The sequence below is a fragment of the Oncorhynchus masou genome, chromosome 3 (assembly GCF_036934945.1).
Source record: "Oncorhynchus masou masou isolate Uvic2021 chromosome 3, UVic_Omas_1.1, whole genome shotgun sequence".
In the NCBI taxonomy this organism is placed as follows: Eukaryota; Metazoa; Chordata; class Actinopteri; order Salmoniformes; family Salmonidae; genus Oncorhynchus; species Oncorhynchus masou.
Window position 1 is genome coordinate 13642019 of NC_088214.1, and position 20451 is coordinate 13662469.

At 41.8% G+C, this 20451-nt stretch overlaps 1 protein-coding gene across 1 annotated transcript; it reads left to right on the forward strand.

Moving 5' to 3' along the window:
- The first annotated feature begins 2676 nt into the window (after positions 1–2676).
- Positions 2677–20451, forward strand: LOC135519006 (E3 SUMO-protein ligase PIAS4-A-like). Its single transcript, XM_064944042.1, has 14 exons — positions 2677–2805; positions 3876–4076; positions 4241–4409; positions 4692–4776; positions 5409–5450; positions 5623–5713; positions 5802–5903; positions 6017–6122; positions 6252–6325; positions 7914–8074; positions 11646–11782; positions 11966–12078; positions 17685–17771; positions 20389–20451. The coding sequence occupies exons 1-14, from the start codon at positions 2779–2781 to the stop codon at positions 20449–20451; spliced, it is 1458 nt and encodes a 485-aa protein (XP_064800114.1). The 5' UTR covers positions 2677–2778.

A 20451-nucleotide genomic window follows, 5' to 3' on the forward strand; every position in this document is an offset into this window, starting at 1 on the left:
TCTGTGGTGGTATGTAAACAGCTACAAAAAATACAGATGAAAACTCCCTTGGTGGATAGTGTGGTCTACAGCTTATCTTGAGATACTCTACCTCAGGTGAGCAATAGCTTGAAACTTCCTTTATTGTGCACCAGCTGTTATTTACAAAAACACATAGTCCGTCAACCCTTGTCTTACCAGACACCGCTGTTCTATCCTGCCAGTACAGCGTATAACCAGCCAGCTGTATGTTGATAATGTCGTCGTTCAGCCACGACTCAGTAAAGCATAAGATTTTACAGTTTTGAATGTCCCGGTGGTAGTATAATCTTCTGCGTAGATCATCTATTTTATTTTTCAAAGATTGCACGTTTGCTAGCAGAATGGAAGGAAGTGGGGGTTTATTCAATCGCTTACGACGGACCCTTTTTCTCCGCCTTCTCTTCACGCAAATCACAAGGATCTGGGTATGTTCCCGGGAGAGCAGTATATGATTCACGTCTGGCTCGTCAGACTCATTAAAGGGAAAAAAGGATTCTGCCAGTCCGTGGTGAGTAATCGCAGTCCTGATATCCACAAGTTATTTTCGGTCATAAGAGATGGTAGCGGCAACATTATGGACAAATAAGTTTGAAAATTGTTACAAACAACGCAGAGAAACTTTAAAAAACACACAATTGGTTGGGGACACGTAAAACGTCAGCCTTCTTCTCCGGCGCCATGTTAAACTGTTTTTTTAAACAATATTTTTTGTACCGTTCCCAAGAACTGTGCCTCAACACAATCCTGTCTTGGAACTCAATAGACAATACCTTCGACTTCATAGCTTGATTTTTGCTCTGACATGCACTGTCAACTGTGGGACCTTATATAGCCAGGTGTAGCCTTTCCAAATAATGTTCAATCAATTGAATTTACCACAGGTGGACTCCTATCAAGTTGTAAAACATCTCAAGGATGATCAATGGAAACAGGATTCACCTGATCTTAATTTAGAGTATCATAGTGAAGGTTCTGAATACTTATGTAAATAAGGTATTTCTGTTTTTTATTTTTTATTCATTAAAAGAAAATCTAAAAACCTGTTTCCACTTTATCATTATGAGGTGCTGTGTGTAGATTGCTGATGTTTTGTATTTATTTAATCCACTTTATAATAAGGCTGTAACTTAACAAAATGTTGAAAAAGTCAAGGGGTCTGAATACTTTCCAAAGGCACTGATATATATACAAAATTATAAAAATATTTTTCAATGTGATGAGAAGTTCCTTGTCTTCTGTAGTCTACTGAGGGTAGTGGACAAAAATATAGGTTAATGAAATGGTTTATAGAGATTGTGTATGATGGAAATCGTTACGGCGCAATCAGCCACTTCGTTTATAATGACCTGGCGCCATCTAGTGGTTCCTAACGACCCGCTGCTGAAAGGAGCAAAGCTTTTCGTTTTTAACATGAATATGTTATTCTGAACATTCATAAATATAATCACAGAGTGTACATTGACATGTACATTGACATTTATAACATTGAAATTACATGAGATTACAGATCCAATCAACCATGTCTTTTAAATTTTGCAAGCACCAATGGCTTGGTGATTAAATAAAAATATGCTTATTTTGATTACGTAAGCGTAACTATTTTAATAGGGCCTACAGGCAATCAAACGTGTATGCAGAAAATGTATGTTAGCCTATATATAATATGTATATTCCAAATATTCTGACCAGTCTAACATTACATTTTTAAACGTAACCTTTATTTAACTAGGCAAGTCAGTTAAAGAACAAATTCTTATTTACAATGACGGCCTACCTGAGAACAGTGGGTTAACTGCCTTGACGGCAGAACGTCATTGTAAGTAAGAATTAGTTCTTAACTGACTTGCCTAGTTAAAATATAGATTACATTTAAAAACGACAAATGTTTACCTTGTCAGCTCGGGGATTCGATCCAGCAACCTTTCGGTTATCGGCGAACGATCTAATCACTAGGCTACGCGCTTGGCAATACATAGTGAAGTTGATTAGTCATGCCTATAACTATTTCAAAATATAAACAATATATTCATATTCACAACTCGGAACTAGTGGTGCTTTAAAGACAACTGGGAACTCGGACAAATACGAGGTCAAATCATGACGTCAGTGATCTTCAGGTCGGACAGTCGGAGCACTAGAAAGAGGCCTAAATTCCCGAGCTGGAATTCCGAGTTGGATGAAAACGATTTCTTAGTCGCAGCTCGTTTTTTTCCGGACTTCTCAGTTGTCTTGAACGCTCTGGTGTCGAAAGTCGGAGACGCGGCATTGGACATCTCCGACCCCGAATTCAGTGCGTTCAACACAACTGTGAACTCGGTGAAAAAACGAGCTCGACTTGAAAAATCGTTTTTAACGGTCATCCAACTCGGAATTACAAGTCGGAAACTCGTGCTTCAACCATTGTATGCCAGCAGGTCAAACGAACGACTAAAATAAACGAGTCACTCTGAAAAATGAATCATAGCTCTCGAGTCAACTGCACATCATGGTTGATGCATGCAACTTCTGCAGCAGAATGCAGCCCACAACGCGATGACTCGGGCATGTTGTTCTGCCCAGGCGTTGCTGACTTCTGCCAGATCTTACAACACCTGGATGGTTGATGCAAGCAACTTCTGAGCAGGGGAACACAACCAACATCTCGACGGACGTTGACACACGTGGCGAGCCAATCAATCAAGTGCACCTGATGTGTTGATTTACCGTTCATTTTTCTGATATGTCGGTGTCACTCTTCCAATCTTAAAGTCATTTCAGATGGCTGGGGACATAGCAGAAGCAATTGTAAGTAACATTTGGCATTCGGTCAATAAATTCTCTAGATAAACAAGCAGCGCTCATGGTAGTCTGATTAATCAGGCTGTAATACACTTAATTGGTATATACAGCCTGATACGTGTGCAAAATTGTGTAAATGTTCCATACAAGCCAGCATGTTTAAATTAAATGTAAACTTACTATACAGGTTGTCTGTGCGGTTTGTCCTTCTACTGATTTAAAATTTGAGACAAAAATATCCACAGGAAAGTATTGTTGACCAGACTTTTTAAGAGATGTAGTTAGGGGTTAGGTAACCAGGTAAAAATAGTTTTATACGGGATATTTGGTTCTTTCGTCAATATCTATTGAACCAAGCATGCCTAGATAATGGACATAGTATATTCTGAATCAAGAGAGGATGGAGAACAATCCACACCTATTTAAAAAAATTACAATCCGAATATCGAATGTAAAATGAGTTCTCAGCCGAACATAACCAAATGCCTACATAGTCTTAAATTTAGAGCAGCAGAAGGACAACCCCCACAGACATGTAGAGTACATTTTAAATGTAATTGTTTTCAATATTCTGACTTGTAAGAAACATTTACACGAATTTGGGATTTTCAGGCTGCATATATCAATGAATTGTGTATTACAGCCTGATTAATCAGACTACGGTTGTGGAAACACGTGAAAATGATTTAGATTCATATGAAGCGGAGTTAGCAAGTCATATTTCAGAGTTTCCTAGTTCGACTACCACGTGAATGTGGCCTGAGTTTCCCACTTGGAATTCCGAGTTTGATGACCGTTAAACGATTTTTTTCCCAGTCGAAGCTCTTTTATTATTATTTTTTTGTGTGGGGTGGGGGTGTTCCCAAAGCTGTCTTGAACACTCAGAAGTTGGTGTTTCTAAGTTATTTTGAACAAGGCATTTGGCTGCTTGATTGACAACAAGTCAACAGACCCACCTTGCAGTGATACTGACATTAATAGAATACAATTTGGTGCTCTGTTCTGCAGTGTTTGTTTAAGAGTCACCTTGTGATCAGTAGAATCAGTTTCATTTAGTGCCTCTGTCTCTCCTGTAGAGGTTGTTGGCGCATCTCCGTGTCACAGAATTACGTTCTCTAATGGCTGCCATGGGACAGACCAAGAGTGGGCTGAAGTCCAATCTGCTGGGGAGGGCTGTGGGGGTTATACAGACCCAGTGCAATCCTCACCTGCTCACAGTCGTACGCCAGCTCTACCAGGAACGCTACTCTGACCAGATAGTTCCTGGCAGCATCCAGGTCAGTCAGACATGGAATTATCCCCCAATATATATCAGGAAGTCCTGTTTTTCTCTCACCTTGGGAGAAACAGGAATACTGCTGTTTTATAGTCTGCCTGTCTCAAAATTGTGTTGCTGGCAGTGTATTGATTCGATATTTTCTGACAATCTCATGCCAACTAGACGACTCCAGGAAGCCACCAGGAGGAGCAGACCATGGCACCGGTGGTGGAGACATCACACAACCCCACACAGCACACAAACCGTCTGACGCACGACCCTAGACTGTTCCAGATGGTACCCCTTCCCTTCTACCAAGTCCTGGGGACAGTCCTACCCCCCACACAACTGGGTAGGTTGACCTTATCATTTCCTTAGTAAAACTTGAATATTTATCTCTTAATCTTGGGGCTGGATTGAGGTTTGATTGTTTGACATGACAGTTTCTCTTCTCCCACTGATGTTGTCTGTGGGAGACTCTAAATTGCATACGCCTTGCCTCATCTCTCCTCGCCTTCGCCAATGGGTTTTTGAGAAAGTCAGAGGGAAGGGACGTCTGACTGTTTACATGCAATGGGTTTTGCGATGGACGCGAGGAGTATGCAATTGAGATTCTCCCTGTGTGTCCATCCAGTGGGCTCTTTCTTTTCCGACATGCAAAACCAGGAGTTCAACCTCATGCTAACACCAAAGCAAGTGGAGCAGAACAGAAACTGCAAGTCAGCACATTTTCTTACTACACATGGTGCGTTTGTAAATTCACTCTGGAGTGCCACGGTGAGCTCAGTGCGCTCTGGACATTTGTAAATTCACTCTGGAGTGCCATGGTGAGCTCAGTGCGCTCTGGATATTTGTAAATTCAGAGCTTTGTCAGATTGTTTGTTCATAAATTCAGAGCGTTTTGCTTTCTGAGTGTTCAGAGAGCACACTGGACACTCTGGCCGAGGAGTAGGGTTGATTCAAGCATTCTGACAACGGCACCCAAGCTACCTGGCTTGCTTGCTTCTTCCAGACACAAATGCGAGAACATCTGACTGACCATTTTTCTCACCCTAGCAGAGCTGGTTAGGTTGTTTTCATGTTATCCAGAGCGTTGGTGACTGTAATTGTGCTGCTGGCCACAATTTAATTATGCTTTTTTGCCAAAGTTTACTGACATGGCAATATTCAACGAGTATAGAGTGTTGGTAAATTAATCAGTTGTCCTGTGCTCTGGCACACTCAGATGAGAGTAGATAGCCAGAGGGAATTTACAAATGTACCCACAGAACTCAAACTCACAATAATATTGTTTATGTTCACAAAACTACTACCAGCACACTCATTCTGAGATCTGTGTATGTATCCACAGGGAGCTGCAACCAGGTGTGCCGAGTGTCCAGGTGGTTCTCAGGTGAGTAGGATGGAGCCTGTAGGAGCCTGCTGGTCATCACTAGAAAGGACTGGAGTACGACATTCTCTAACCACTAACCAAGAGCTTATGTACCTGCTCATCAGTTCTGATGATGTCGCCACTTCTGTCCGTTATGCCAAAGGCTGGCTGACTGATCTCTGACCTCTTTCAGATTCTGCTTCACAGAGAGTCTTGGGTACGAGGAGGATCAATACCCACCATGCCTGTCCATCAAAGTTAATCAGAAACACATACCCTTACCGGTAAGCACCAAAAGCTGTTAAATGTTAAACTGAGAATGTTGTCTCTTCACCAATCATTCTTCACTGTCCCTCCGATGCGCTGGGACAGGAAATTCACAGACACTGTACACCCATCAACATAACCCCAACAGTTTCTCTCAGCCTCCTCGCCTCATTTCGTTTATGTGTCTGGTGGAAGAGCTGTAGCAAAGTAAGTAATCTTCCTTTTCATTATTTTAATGATTTTGTTTTCAATTCTGTATTCTATGCATGAGGAGTGTTGTCTTGAATTGCCCTAGGTAAGATCTAGCATGTGTTATGTAGAGGTACTCTGTGGCTGTGTACCTGGTGAAGGTGCTGTCCCCCTCAGACCTCCTCAGTCAACTGAAGAGCCAATCAGTGGAGAGTCTGACATTCTGCAGACAGCGCAGTGAGTATGGCAAACACACAGAAGCGCACACCATTTTTGCCTTTATTGCACACAAATACAGTGCAAAAAGACCACTGACATATTGTGTATTAGCACCCAGTTTGAGTTGATGCTCTCTGGTATTTGTAGTCCAAGAGAAGCTGCGTTTCGACCCAGAATGTGAGGTGACCACAACAGGACTACAGGTGTCCCTTATATGTCCGGTAAGAGTTTGCCACTTATCCCTCAGCTGCAAAGGGCAACAATTCCTTCAGCAGACAAACAGAAATTGAACTGACTGGCAGGAAGTTGATTATGACTGTCCAATCCATTTAGTGCATTAAATGTATCAATCTTTTTTGCCCTGATTCACTAATCAATTTATGATCAAGCCTTTGATTAGTGGAATCAGGTGTGTGTGTGTAGTGCTAGGGCAAAAACAAACATGTACACCCCTTTCGGTACCTAGGAACCGAATTACGAAACACTGATCTAATGGTCACGGTTAGGCTTGGGGTTGGATCATTTGATCCTGCAGTACATTGGGTTTAGGGTTGGATAATCTGATCCTGCAGTGGGTTGGATAATCTGATCCTGCAGTAGATTGGGGTTGGAAAATCTGATCCTGTAGTAGACTGGTTTTGGAGTTGGATAATCTGATCCTGCAGTAGATTGGGGTTGGGTCATCTGATCCTGTAGTAGACTGGTTTTGGAGTTGGATAATCTGATCCTGCACAAGATTGGTTTTAGGGTTGGATAATCTGATCCTGCAGTGGGTTGGTTTTGGGGTTGGATCAACTGATCCTGCAGTAGACTGGGGGGTTGGGTAATCTGAACCTGCAGTAGACTGGGGTTGGGTAATCTGAACCTGCAGTAGATTGGGGTTGGGTAATCTGATCCTGCAGTAGACTGGGGTTGGGTCATCTGACCCTGTAGTAGACTGGTTTTGGAGTTGGATAATCTGATCCTGCACAAGATTGGTTTTGGGGTTGGATAATCTGATCCTGCACAAGATTGGTTTTAGGGTTGGATAATCTGATCCTGCACAAGATTGGTTTTGGGGTTGGGTCAACTGATCCTGCAGTAGACTGGTTTTGGGCTTGGGTAATCTGATCCTGCAGTAGATTGGGGCGGCAGGGTAGCCTAGTGGTTAGAGCATTGGACTAGTAACCGAAAGGTTGCAAGTTCGAATCCCCGAGCTGACAAGGTACAAATCTGTCGTTCTGCCCCTGAACAGGCAGTTAACCCACTGTTCCTAGGCCGTCATTGAAAATAAGAATTTGTTCTTAACTGACTTGCCTAGTAAAATAAAGGTTGGGATTGGGGTTGGGTAATCTGAACCTGCAGTAGATTGGGGTTGGGTAATCTGAACCTGCAGTAGATTGGGGTTGGGTAATCTGAACCTGCAGTAGATTGGGGTTGGGTAATCTGAACCTGCAGTAGACTGGTGTTTGGTTTGGGGTTGGGTAATCTGATCCTGCAGTACATCGGTGTTCAGGGTCATCTTCAACCATGAGCCATGTTCTAACACTGCAGATAGAAGTGTCATGAATAGAGCTGACATGGTTGCTTCTTGTACTGTCAGAGGTGTGTGTTCTGTCAGAGGTGTGTGTTCTACACACCATATTTCTATCTGAACGTTCCACAAAATTCTGCCCACAAAATTCTGTATTCATTCCGCCGATTCTGTTGCAAAACGTTTCTTAAACAGAAGCAAACAAAACCTACCTACATTTGTCCAATAGAAACTTTTTTTTTGTTTTGCAACTGTTGGGCAGAATGAATACACCTCTGTTCTCCTCTGTCTACAAGCTGGGGAAGATGCGTCTGTCAGTGCCCTGCAGGGGGCGTAAGTGCGGCCACCTCCAATGCTTCGACGGGACGCTCTACCTGCAGATGAATGAGAAGAGGCCCACCTGGACCTGCCCAGTGTGTCACGAGCTAGTTCCGTACAGCCAGCTAACTATCGATGGGTAATTGTGTATCATATATTTAAATTCCGGCACCCTGCCCTTTGGCATCTCTGTATGACTATCTGGTCTCTATGGTGATTGATGTAATCTGTGGTTTCATTATCATAGCATTATTATTGTATTGACAGAACAAAGTAAACTATGTGCCTCTCACTAGCTGTACCCACGGACAGTCAATTATTGGATATGGTTAACTAAACTCAATTCAATGCCAATTTCCCATGGGTCCATGGCACTTGTTGGTTCCCATGTTAAATTAAATTATTTGATGGGCCTACCATGAACCCATGTTACCCACAATTTTTAAGGATGCACATAGCGGTATACACCACTCAAGTTTAAATACAAATCCCAGCCCCACCTCTATTCTGCATCTCCCTCCCTTTCATACAAAAAAGTGAAATCTATAGTTGCCTATCCCACGGTCACGGAAAACATGCTTCTTTTGAGCTGAAAATGTAGAAATCTGTCAAATTGTAGGATGTAAATCCGCCACCAGTTGTGGTACACTGTATTATAATGCCCTGTAGATACGGAGACTTAGCCAAAAGTCGGCATCACTGACATTTATGATAATGAAGTGTGGTGTGATGCTACAGTTGAAGTCGGAAGTTTACATGCACCAATACATTTAAACTCAGTTTTTAAAAATTCCTGACAAAAATCCCTGTCTTAGGTCAGTCAGGATCACCACTTTATTTTAACAATGATAAATGTCAAAATAATAGTAGAGTGATTTATTTCAGCTTTTATTTCTTTCATCATATTCCCAAGTAGGTCACACATATACATACACAATTAGTATTTGGTAGAATTCCATTTAAATTGTTTAACTTGGGTCAAACGTTTCGGGTAGCCTTCCACAAGCTTCCCACAATAAGTTGTGAATTTTGGATCATTCCTCCTGACAGAGCTGGTGAAACTGAGTCAGCTTTGTAGGCCTCCTTGATCACGCACGCTTTTTCAGTTCTGGCCACATTTTCTGTAGGATTGAGGTCAGGGCTTTGTGATGGACACTCCAATACCTTGACTTGTCCTTAAGCCATTTTGCCACAACTTTGGAAGTATGCTTGGGGTCATTGTCCATTTGGTAGACCCATTTGCGACCAAGCTTTAACTTCCTGACTGTCTTAAGATGTTGCTTCAATTTATCCACATAATTTCCCTTCTTTCCTCATAATGTAATCCATTTTGTGAAGTGCACCAGTCCCTCCTGCAACAAAGCACCCCTACAACATAATGTTGCCACCCCCGTGCTTCACGGTTGGGATGGTATTCTTCGGCTTGCAAGGTATTCTTCGGCCTCCAGACCTTATGATGGTCATTTTGGCCAAACAGTTCTATTTGTTTCATAAGACGAGAGGACATTTCTCCAAAAAGTACTATCTTTGTCCCCATTGATTTGCACTTTTCGCACCAAAGTATGTTTATTTATAGGAGACGGAACGCGTCTCCTTCCTGAGCGGTATGGCGGCTGCGTGGTCCCATGGTGATTATACTTGCGTACTATTGTTTCTACTGATGTACGTGGTACCTTCAGGTGTTTGGAAATTTATCCCAAGGATGAACCAGACTTGTGGAGGTCTACAATTTTATTTGAGGTCTTGGCAGATGTTCTTTAGATTTACCACGATGTCAAGCAAAGAGGCAGTGAGTTTGAAGGTAGGCCTTGAAATACATCTACAGGTGCACCTCCAATTTACTCAAATTATGTCAATTAGCCTATCAGAGGCTTCTAAAGTCATTACATTTTTTTATTTTTTTCCCCATGCTGTTTAAAGGCACAATCAACTTAGTGTACAGTCGTGAGCAAAAGTTTTGAGAATGACACAAATATTCATTTTCACAGTCTGCTGCCTCAGTTTGCATGATGGCAATTTGCATATACTCCAGAATGTTATGAAGAATGATCAGATGAATTGCAATTCATTGCAAAGTCACTCTTTACCATGCAAATTAACTGAATCTCCAAAAAAAAACATTTCCACTGCATTTCAGCCCTGCCACAAAAGGACCAGCTGATATCATGTCAGTGATTCTCTCATTAACACAGGTGTTGACAAGGCTGGAGATCACTCTGACATGCTGATTGAGTTCAAATAAGACTGGAAGCTTCAAAAGGAGGGTGATGCTTGGAATCATTGTTCCCCCTGCCATCCATGGTTACCTGCAAGGTAACGTGTGCCGGTCATAATTGCTTTGCACAAAAAGGGCTTCACGTGCAAGGATATTGCTGCCAGTAAGATTTCACCTAAATCCACCATTTATCGGATCATCAAGACCTTCAAGGAGAGCGGTTCAATTGTTGTGAAGAAGGCTTCAGGGAGCCCAAGAAAGTCCAGCAAGCGCCAGGACCGCCTCCTAAAGTTGATTCAGCTGCGGGATCGGGGCACAACCAGTACAGAGCTTGCTCAGGAATGGCAGCAGGCAGGTGAGTGCATCTGCACGCACAGTGAGGCAAAGACTTTTGGAGGATGGCTTAGTGTCAAGAAGGGCAGCGAAGAAGCCACGTCGCTCCAGAAAACACATCAGGGACAGACTGATATTCTGCAAAAGGTACAGGGATTGGACTGCTGAGGACTGGGGTAAAGTCATTTTCTCTGTCAATAAATCCCAACTTTCCGATTGTTTGGGGCATCCGGAAAAAAGCTTGTCCTAGTCTTGAGAAGACAAGGTCATTCTGAGAGAGATAGCGCTACCATCAGTCCTGTGTCATGCCAACAGTAAAGCATCCCGAGACCATTCATGTGAGCGCTACCATCAGTCCTGTGTCATGCCAACAGTGCATCCCGAGACCATTCATGTGGGGTTGCTTCTCAGCCAAGGGAGTGGGCTCACTCACAATTTTGCCTTAGAATACAGCCATGAATAAAGATTGGTACCAACACATCCTCCGAGAGCAACTTCTCCCAACCATCCAGGAACAGTTTGGTGACGAACAATGCCTTTTTCAGTATGATGGAGCAGCTTGCCATAAGACAAAAGTGATAACTAAGTGGCTCGGGGAACAAAACATTGATTATTTAGGTCCATGGCCAGGAAACACCCCAGACCTTAAACCCATTGAGAACTTGTGGTCAATCCTCAAGAGCCGGGTGGACAAACAAAACCCAACAAACACCAGTCATGTTGTGGCCCAGAAGTTAATTGACCTCATGCCAGGGCAGATTGCAGAGGTCTTGAAAAAGAAGGGTCAACACTGCAAATATTGACTCTTTGCATCAACTTCATGTAATTGTCAATAAAAGCCTTTGACACTTATGAAATGCTTGTAATTATATTTCAGTATTCCATAGTAACATCTGACAAAAATATCTAAAGACACTGAATTTGTGTCATTCTCAAAATCTTTGGCCAAGACTGTAGGCTAACTTCTGACCCAATGTAATTGTGATAGTGAAATCTGTAAACAATTGTTGGAAAAATTACTTGTCATGTACAAAGTAGATGTCCTAACCGACTTGCCAAAACTATAGTTTGTTAACAATAAATGTGTGGAGTGGTTGAAACACTTAGGTTGGAGTCATTAAAGAGAGTTTCTGTAAACTTCCGACTTCAACTGTATATGCAGGCTACTGACGGTGATCCTGGCGTTGGAGGGCTTTCAGGACAATACAGAGGTAGAATACCTGGCTGACGGCTCTTGGAGGTTTGTTATAGATGGCGTGAGCAGGACAACACAGCCATCGGCACCATTGGAGAAGATGGGTGAGACGATTAACAGAGATCATAGATTCAGAGTTGAGATAATAGCTGTCTCAACTCGGTTTTGCATCAATCAGTCACGATGTCAAAGGGACACTTAGGAGGAAATTTGAGTTAGTGATTGGATCTCAATTCAGAATACGGGCGTGGGTTAGCTGTGCTTTCAACCTCCTCTCTCTCCAACAGAGGCCTATAGTGCTAGTAGTGTGACTGCAACTACCAGAGCCGTGTCAAAGGAAGTAGTCACTGTGGACCTTACTCTTGAGTCATCCGAGGACGAGGCTGATGAGGTCACAAAGGTGCGCCATAACGATGACCTCTCCGACAGGAACAGGTTTCATGAAGTTGCTCAAGGTTCTGTATGGTCATCAATGGTAAATCCATCACAGAGATTAACAGTACAACACATGTCGGCGCATAGGTAAAATGTGTGTTTGTTTACAGTTAACCTGGACACAGACCTTTCAAAATAAATAGCCTAAAAGGCAATGGTTACTGAGCAGTTCCAAGAGTCTAGAAACTCAACTCACAATTATTGAGCACGGTTACATGCACCCAATACTACGATTATTGTGGATAGCTAGATTTAATATAATAGTTTGTTTTAAAACGTTTAGGCCTACATGCTTTGCAAGAACGATTTCCCTAATAATCCTGTGTAGATTGACACATCTGAAATCGGGTAACCACAGTAACCATGTTTTTTGTAAAGCCCGAGTTCGGACATACAGTATAAAGTGTGTATGTGAAAACTATTTCGAAGATTGAATTTTTTCCGAACTCACTTCACTAGCGCATTATAGAGGAAGGGTTGCGCTACTGGTGCTGGCACATGCACAAATCAGATGCATTGCTGGAATGTCAATGAAATTGTTTAAAAGTCCTAATAATTCTGAAGATTGCTCTGAAAAGCAGGTGTTTTATTTGGTGTAATCTTACTTCAATTTTGACCTGAAACCATTTTTAAGATGAGCAGAGTAATGTTTCTACATGACTATTTCCATACATTGCCTACTGCCATAATCCCTTTAATATCTAATTATTGTGCATGTAAATGTACTCATGTTAATATGTATTTAATGCTTTTTTGTAATACCAATTTCTAATAAAATTATTTTCACCCTCCTAAAACATGTTTTGAGTCAAGTTCAAGATATTGTGGAGGAGTATAATAAGAATAAAATTGGTAGATGGATAGGCCTAGATCAGGAGTTCTCAAACTTTAATGGAAAGGACCCCCTGGACGAGGACCCCTGGGCGAGCTGCCAATATGGGGTGGCAGGTTAGCCTAGTGGTTAGAGCTAGTAACCGGAAGGTTGCAAATTCAAATCCCCGAGTTGACAAGGTACAAATCTGTCGTTCTGCCCTTGAACAGCAGTTAACCCACTGTTCCTAGGCCGTCATTGAAAATAAGAATTTGTTCTTAACTGACTTGCCTTGTTAAATAAAGGTAAAAAAATATAAATAAATAAATATGCTAGGCAATGACTACCAGTACTGTAGGCTTGTGAGACGGGCAAAGGCTATATTTGCATATTGATGGCAAAGTATGATTGTTACCGCGGGTGCATAGGAAAGACACAAATAGTAATACAAATGTTACCACAACACGTGTAGGTATTTTAAAATCAATCTTTAATTTAGTGTAAAATGACTGTTGGTTGATAAATATTTCAGGATACATAATGGAATTCTGAAATTTGGAGACTTTACCACGGTGGCGTTACACAGGCAGTACAATTTCAGATCTATTTTTTTCTCCACGAACTCGATTTGCGGTGGCAAAAAAATAGAGATTCCTGGCCATGTGTGAGATTTCTTTTTAGTAGCTTGGTGCTCCGCAGACGCTTTGATCAGCACGGAATGACAGTCGGCTGCATTCCAAACACAAAGGGACACCCTCAGATTAAGTAGACAACGGGATTATGATGAGTTGACACTTACAGGGGCAAGGGGCAAAGGAAGAAATATTTCATTTTAAATGGACCGCCCTTGTCCAGAAATGTCACTCGTTCGTCCCATGGTTGTGTGTTCAGTCATCATGGAACCACCAGTAGCTGTGTGCTTTATATGTACTACAGTCAATTATGATTCATTTCTTGGCTAGAAGACAACTCATCCGCAGACATCGAATGCTATCCATCTGACAATATCAGGTACATCGAAAATTAGTGTGTAAGTGTGATGGTAGGGAAAGTTGTATGTGCTAGCTAATGTTTCCAAAAGCTAACCAAACAATTTTATGATAAGCGTTTGCCTTCGTGCATTAGTAGCACATTTTCTAACTTATTTACACGTTTTTATTTACACTTGTATGTTGTCTTCTCCATATTGATGTTGATTTAAAGTTTTGGCTGACTTTTCTTAGCAGATGTACAATCCTCGCAAATTGAATTATGGGGTGTTTCAGGCCCCGGAGTGAACAGAGTTGTAGACGCAAACTCAGCAGGAGGGCTGAGGGTCTTACGTTGCCAACTTCCTTTGCTTGGCTTCCCCCAAGGGCATACGGCGAGGGTAAGTGGAGGAGGGTGTGTCTTTGATGTGTTTGAAACGCAGCCCTGGTACAGCCTACACACTTCATGTTGTACGTACACGAAGGACATGGTCGACATAAGTTCTAAATACTCAGTAGGCCATTAACCATAAGCGCAATTTCAAATTATTTTGTATTTTTTTCAGGAGGGGAGTCAAGCTACATTTAAGCTACTGGTTGTACCCAAAATACATGGAGAAAAAAATCAGACAAATGGGAAATGGATCAATCCACTCCACCCGGAACCAGAAAGCGTAGAGGCCCTTGTACATTTTGGCCAGTTCTTTTTCTGAATAAAAATTGAAATTGCTTATTTTTTTCCCCTTGGTTGTTTGCGAATAAACCAAAAAACGACTTGATTATTTCGATTTTCACGAGTGGGTGGGTTAAATGTGGAACACTTGTCATTGGCCAAATGCACAGCCAAAACTTCCCATCCCTTTTAAAATAGGAGTTCAACCTTAACTATATTGTGTTAATATACTAAGAAATGTAGAAATACCACTTTCTATTTTAGATTTAAAGGGGCAACCTGCAGTAGAAGCACCCACCCTGCAACAAAGCTGTTTTGGTAAACAGCTGAAGGATGCAGAAATGTACCCACTCAAATTCCTAGACAAAGCTATAGATGCCATGACTCAACAAAATTATAGTTTTCACCATGTTTTGAGGCTATACAGTGTTTACAACTACATTGTTTACAAACCAAGGAGTAAAACAAGGTCATATTTTGGGCTCTGAGACGGTTCAACTAAACTCGAGGCATTTATAAGTTATGGGAGCCATACTGGTGAACATAAGCAACCAAAAGCAGTTAAATGGGTTCTCCAGCTCAATGCATTTCAGACAATTTAACATGTTTGATTTACTTGCATGTGACAGGACAAGCTACAATTTAGCGTTCTATCAGATAGCATGGGGCTAAAGCGTACCATTTTATCTTCAACAGGTTGCACTGATTTAGAGTTGGTCGGATGTTTACAGAAACTCTCTTTAATGACTCCAACCTAAGTTTCAACCACTCCACACATTTCTTGTTAACAAACTATAGTTTTGGCAAGTCTGTTAGGACATCTACTTTGTACATGACACAAGTAATTTTTCCAACAATTGTTTACAGATTATTTCACTTATAATTCACTATCACAATTCCAGTGAGTCAGAAGTTTACATACACTAAGTTGACTGTGCCTTTAAACAGCTTGGAAAATTCCAGAAAATGATGGCTTTAGAAGGACATTGTGAAGATGCTGGAGGAAAAGGGTACAAAAGCATCTATATCCACAGTAAAACGAGGCCCATATTGAGACAACCTGAAAGCCGCTCAGCATGGAAGAAGCCACTGCTCCAAAACCGCCATAAAAGTCAGACTACGGTTTGCAACTGCACATGGGGACAAAGATCATACTTTTTGGAGAAATGTCCTCTGGTCTGATGAAACAAAAATAGAACTGTTTGGCCATAATGACCATCGTTATGTTTGGAGGAAAAAGGGGGAGGCTTGCCAGCTGAAGAATACCATCCCAACTGTAAATTACGAGGGTGGCAACATGTTGTAGGGGTGCTTTGCTATTGTGGGAAGCTTATGGAAGGCTACCCGAAATGTTTGACCCAAGTTAAACAATTTAAAGGTAATGCTACCAAATACTAATTGAGTGTATGTCAACTTCTGACCCACTGGGAATGTGATGAAAGAAATAAAAGCTGAAATGAATCATTCTCTCTCCTATTATTCTGACATTTCACATTCTTAAAATAAGGTGATGTTGTTTTAGACACATACACTACCGTTCAAAAGTTTGATCATATCAAATGTTATTAGTCACATGCGCCGATTACCTTACAGTGAAATGCTTACTTACGAGCCCCTAACCAACAATGCAGTTTCAAAAACAAAATACGGATAAGAATAAGAGATACAAGTAATTACAGAGCAGCAGTAAAATAACAATAGCGAGACTATATACTAGATGTTCAGGAGTCTTATAGCTTGGGGGTAGAAGCTGTTGAAAGGCCTCTTGGACCAAGACTTGGCGCTCCGGTACCGCTTGCTGTGCGTTAGCCGAGAGAACAGTCTATGACTAGGGTGGCTGGAGTCTTAGACCATTTTTAGGGCCTTCCTCTGACACCGCCTGGTATAGAGGTCCTGGATGGCAGGAAGTTTGACCCCAGTGATGTACTGGGCCATTCGCACTACCCTCTGTAGTGCCTTGCGGTCGGAGGCCGAGCAGTAGTAGTAGTAGAAGAACTCTTCGACCAGTTTGAGATGAGCAATCGCAGTTCTGATGTCCAGAAGCTCTTTTTGGTCATAAGAGACGGTAGCAGCAACATTATGTACAGAACAAGTTACGAACAACGTGAAAAAAATGGCAAAATAGCATGTTTGGTTAAGAGCGGACAATACGGCAGCCCTCCCCTCATGCGCCATCGTTCTAATGAAAGACAAGGTCATATCATTCCTGTGAGAGTTCGGTCCATTCCAAAAACAGTATTTGTCTTCCTGAGCGTGAGCAATATTCCAAATGGCTATCTGGGAATGTCCATTGTCATTCTCGACGATATACCAGAACACCGCTGCAAACTATCACTCCCCAATTCGAGTGAGAATGGAGACCCGAACATGGGAATATCTTTTAAGGAAGAGAGGAGACTGGTGGGTCCCGACGTGTTCCCGATACAAGATGATCAACAGCATTATGGCGACCACATTTGGATTTGGGAACGAGTCGGAGGGATGTCTCGACGGATGGTACTTCAGCAATGAGAAATACACGTGAACTAGAGGTAAATATCCTGTAACTTTTTTTTATCCAGGCATAGAGGTCTGGGTTCTAAAGGCACAGCTAGAGGTTTATAGCCTAATCCCAGGTTTAATTGATCCAAATTGTCCCTCCACCACAGTGGGAGTGGGTGTGTGATAATGCATGAAAGGTTCCTTTCTCCACCTTGATCTTCTTCCTAGGAGTTCTGGTCGGATCGTTCATTAGTAGCCAGCTCTCTGACAGGTAAATCCATTCACGTTTGGATCAGATTATGCCTTCTCTTAACTCTGTGTGGATAGTCTCTCTGCAAAGACGAACTGCTGTGAGGTCTGTGAGAGGTTTATTGCAAGCAGGAACAGTCATCTAGGCTTTTTTATATGTAGGTTAATAGGAAGGATAATCTGATATCACGATATGCCCTGCTCCTATCGATATCAAATTATCAATATTGATGCCCAAACACTAAAAGTTAAAGTAGATTCCCAAAGCCTAAACACAGAAATGTTGTTTTGTTCAGAAATATTCACGAGAATGGGAATCCCTATTCAAGTCGATGAACGTCTTCTGATTCTATTTCTATGCTTGTGTTTATTATCTGTGTGTCCTGCAGGTTTGGGAGGAAGCCAGTGTTTTTCAGCACAATGGCTGTTCAGACAATCGTTGCACTAATCCAGTCTACCTCAGTCAGCAGGCCCACGTACTGTGTGCTTAACTGTCTGAGGGGCTTGGGCCTGACATCCAATTGCATTTCATCACTAGTATTGGGTGAGAGAAGTGTTGTATGTGGCACAAGGCCAGGGTACTGGCATACATCCCATTTACATTCATCATATTCCTACCCAACCTCTTTGAATGTTCCACTTATAAACTATGGGCTACATAAGAGTACATTGTCTGCCAATAAATGTTGTGTGAATAATATTTGTGCCAACAATTATTGTGTTCTTAAATAGGCTACACAGGAGAGGGGTAAAGAAGTCTGAGTATCAAACACAGGAAGTTAATATACCCCAAACAGTCTTCTCTGATCCTGAAAGCTTTGTGGTGGTGAATCTTGTGGCAAGAAGTCGTATAATAATAATAATAGCTAAAGGCTATAAGGTCACAAACTTCACAAACTAACTTCAGGTTAGGTTCCCTTAACATATGGTGTTGCACAATATTTGCAGCCTGTAAACTGTATCTGTTTAGTTATTTGTTATTTTACGTAGTCTTCACCAAATACACAAATTCCTGCTATGTAAATGGATGTATTAAGGACACTTCCTGTCCCCAGCTGAATGTGGAGGCCAGTGACTTCCTCAAGGACCTGCAATTAAAGCTAAAAAATGTAATGGACGACCTTTGTGTGTGTGTGTGTGTGTGTGAAATCATTTAATTTAAACACAGTGCTTTCAGGGTCGTATTCATTAGAACAACCAACGGAAAACGTTTTGGAATTCCCTCTTTTAATCAGTTTTCTTCTGCTTGGTGCCAAATGAATACAACCCAGAGTTGTGTGTTTTGATGATTGTCTGTGTGTCTGTCTGTATACAGTGCCTTCGGAAATTATTCAGACCCCTTAACCATTTCCACATTTTGTTACGTTACATCCTTATTCTAAAATGTATTAAATAAATAACAATCCTCAACAATCTACACACAATACCCCATAATGACAAAGCAAAAAGAGGGTTTTAGAAATGTTTGCTAATTTATTACAATTTAAAAAACAGATCACCTTATTTACATAAGTAATGAGACCCTTTGCTAAGAGACACGAAATGTAACATTGTTTAGCATTGTCTTAGCTGTGTCCTTAGGGTCGTTGTCCTGTTGGAAGGTGAACCTTCAACCCAGTCTGAGGTCCTGAGTGCTCTGGAGCAGGTTTTCATCAAGGATCTCTCTGTACTTTGCTATGTTCATTTTGCCTGGATCCAGACTAGTCTCCCCGTCCCTGCCGCTGAAAAACCTCCCCACAGCATGATGCTGCCACCACCATGCTTCACAGTAGGGATTGTGACAGGCTTCCATTTTAGAATAAGGCTGCAATGTAACAAAATGTGGAAAAAGTCAACTGCTCTGAATACTTTCCGAAGGGCACTGCACATTTTATAAGAATCAAATCCTACAGTGGTCAAACCGTGGGGCCGAAAAACATTCATATACTTATAATGTAGTCTATTATATGGGGCTGGTGGGATTCTTATCAGAATGCACTCTAATTCCACACAGTAAGCCAGGAGAGTGGAACGGGTAAAAGGTTATTCTTGTCCAGGCAAGAAATGAAGTATGACTGTCATGGCAACACCTTGAACAAATGGCACAGGACAGAACAGGTTGGATGCAGTCTGTTGATTTGCGGTTCTGCAAAGAATGCCCAAGTAAATCAGTAAGTTGTCAGCCTATCAGTAGGGTGACCCTACTCTGGTAGCACCTCCTACTAGCTTGTCTCTGCAGTTTTATGCTATTTATGTGTGATACATAACTGCAGAAAAAAATTGGCATGTTTTCATTCAATATGATAAGTATTCTAATCATTTGTTTGCTTTCATTAATATGCACATTTAGTATATTTTTAAACTAAGGCCCATTTGTACTGTTACCTAAACTGTACACTGCCACTAGAGGTGAATAAAAGCCTGCTTGTGTGACTGACTAAATTACTCTTCTGCCTCCCCCACCTTTTCCACCAGCCCTTGGTCTTGATGGAAAAGATCTAATTTAGATTTCATGGGAGAGTTCCCTGGTGAAACTCCATCCTAATAATTGCCTTTAAAAGCAGTTTATATAGCAAACGTTTACATCCTTAGGACTATGATGCCACCAAAGATGTATTTAAACCCTGGATGACTGATGCTATGTATTGGTGATTGAGAGGCTTTGAAGTCACTGGTTGGACATATTGGCACTCCCCAGTAGGAGCAGTCCTGGTTAAACAGTACAAAGATGGCCTACGAAGATCGATCAAGGTGGCAGGACAAAGTGGAGGAGCAATTCAGCAGGTCAGACACAAGGCTTAAGTGGCAGGGGCTTCTAACAACCACTGATTACAAAAAGAAAGCCAGTCATGTCATGGACACCAACGTCCCCCTACCGGACGAGCGAAACACCTTTTTCTCACGGTTTGAGCACAATGACTAACGAGGAGAGCCCTTGAGGACAACAAGGGCTCAGGACTAACATTCTCCACGGAGGATGTGTGCAAGTCATGCAAGCATGTTAACTCTCGCAAGGCTGCCGGCCCCAACAGCATCCCTAACCACGCCCTCAGAGCATGTGCAAACCAGCTATCTGTTGTGTTTTCGGAAATGTGCAATCTCTCTCTACCTCAGGCCATTATTTCCATCTGCTTCAAGATGTCCACTATCATCCCTGTGCCCAAGAAGGGAAAGTAA

What these genes read in the sequence shown, in the direction of transcription:
- LOC135519006 (XM_064944042.1), top strand. Translation starts at nt 2,779, where the DNA reads ATGGCTGGGGACATAGCAGAAGCAATT. An exon ending in GACATTCTGCAGACAGCGCA is followed by an intron (nt 6,123 to 6,251) that starts GTGAGTATGGCA and finishes TGGTATTTGTAG; the next exon opens with TCCAAGAGAAGCTGCGTTTC. An exon ending in AGCCAGCTAACTATCGATGG is followed by an intron (nt 8,075 to 11,645) that starts GTAATTGTGTAT and finishes CTGTATATGCAG; the next exon opens with GCTACTGACGGTGATCCTGG.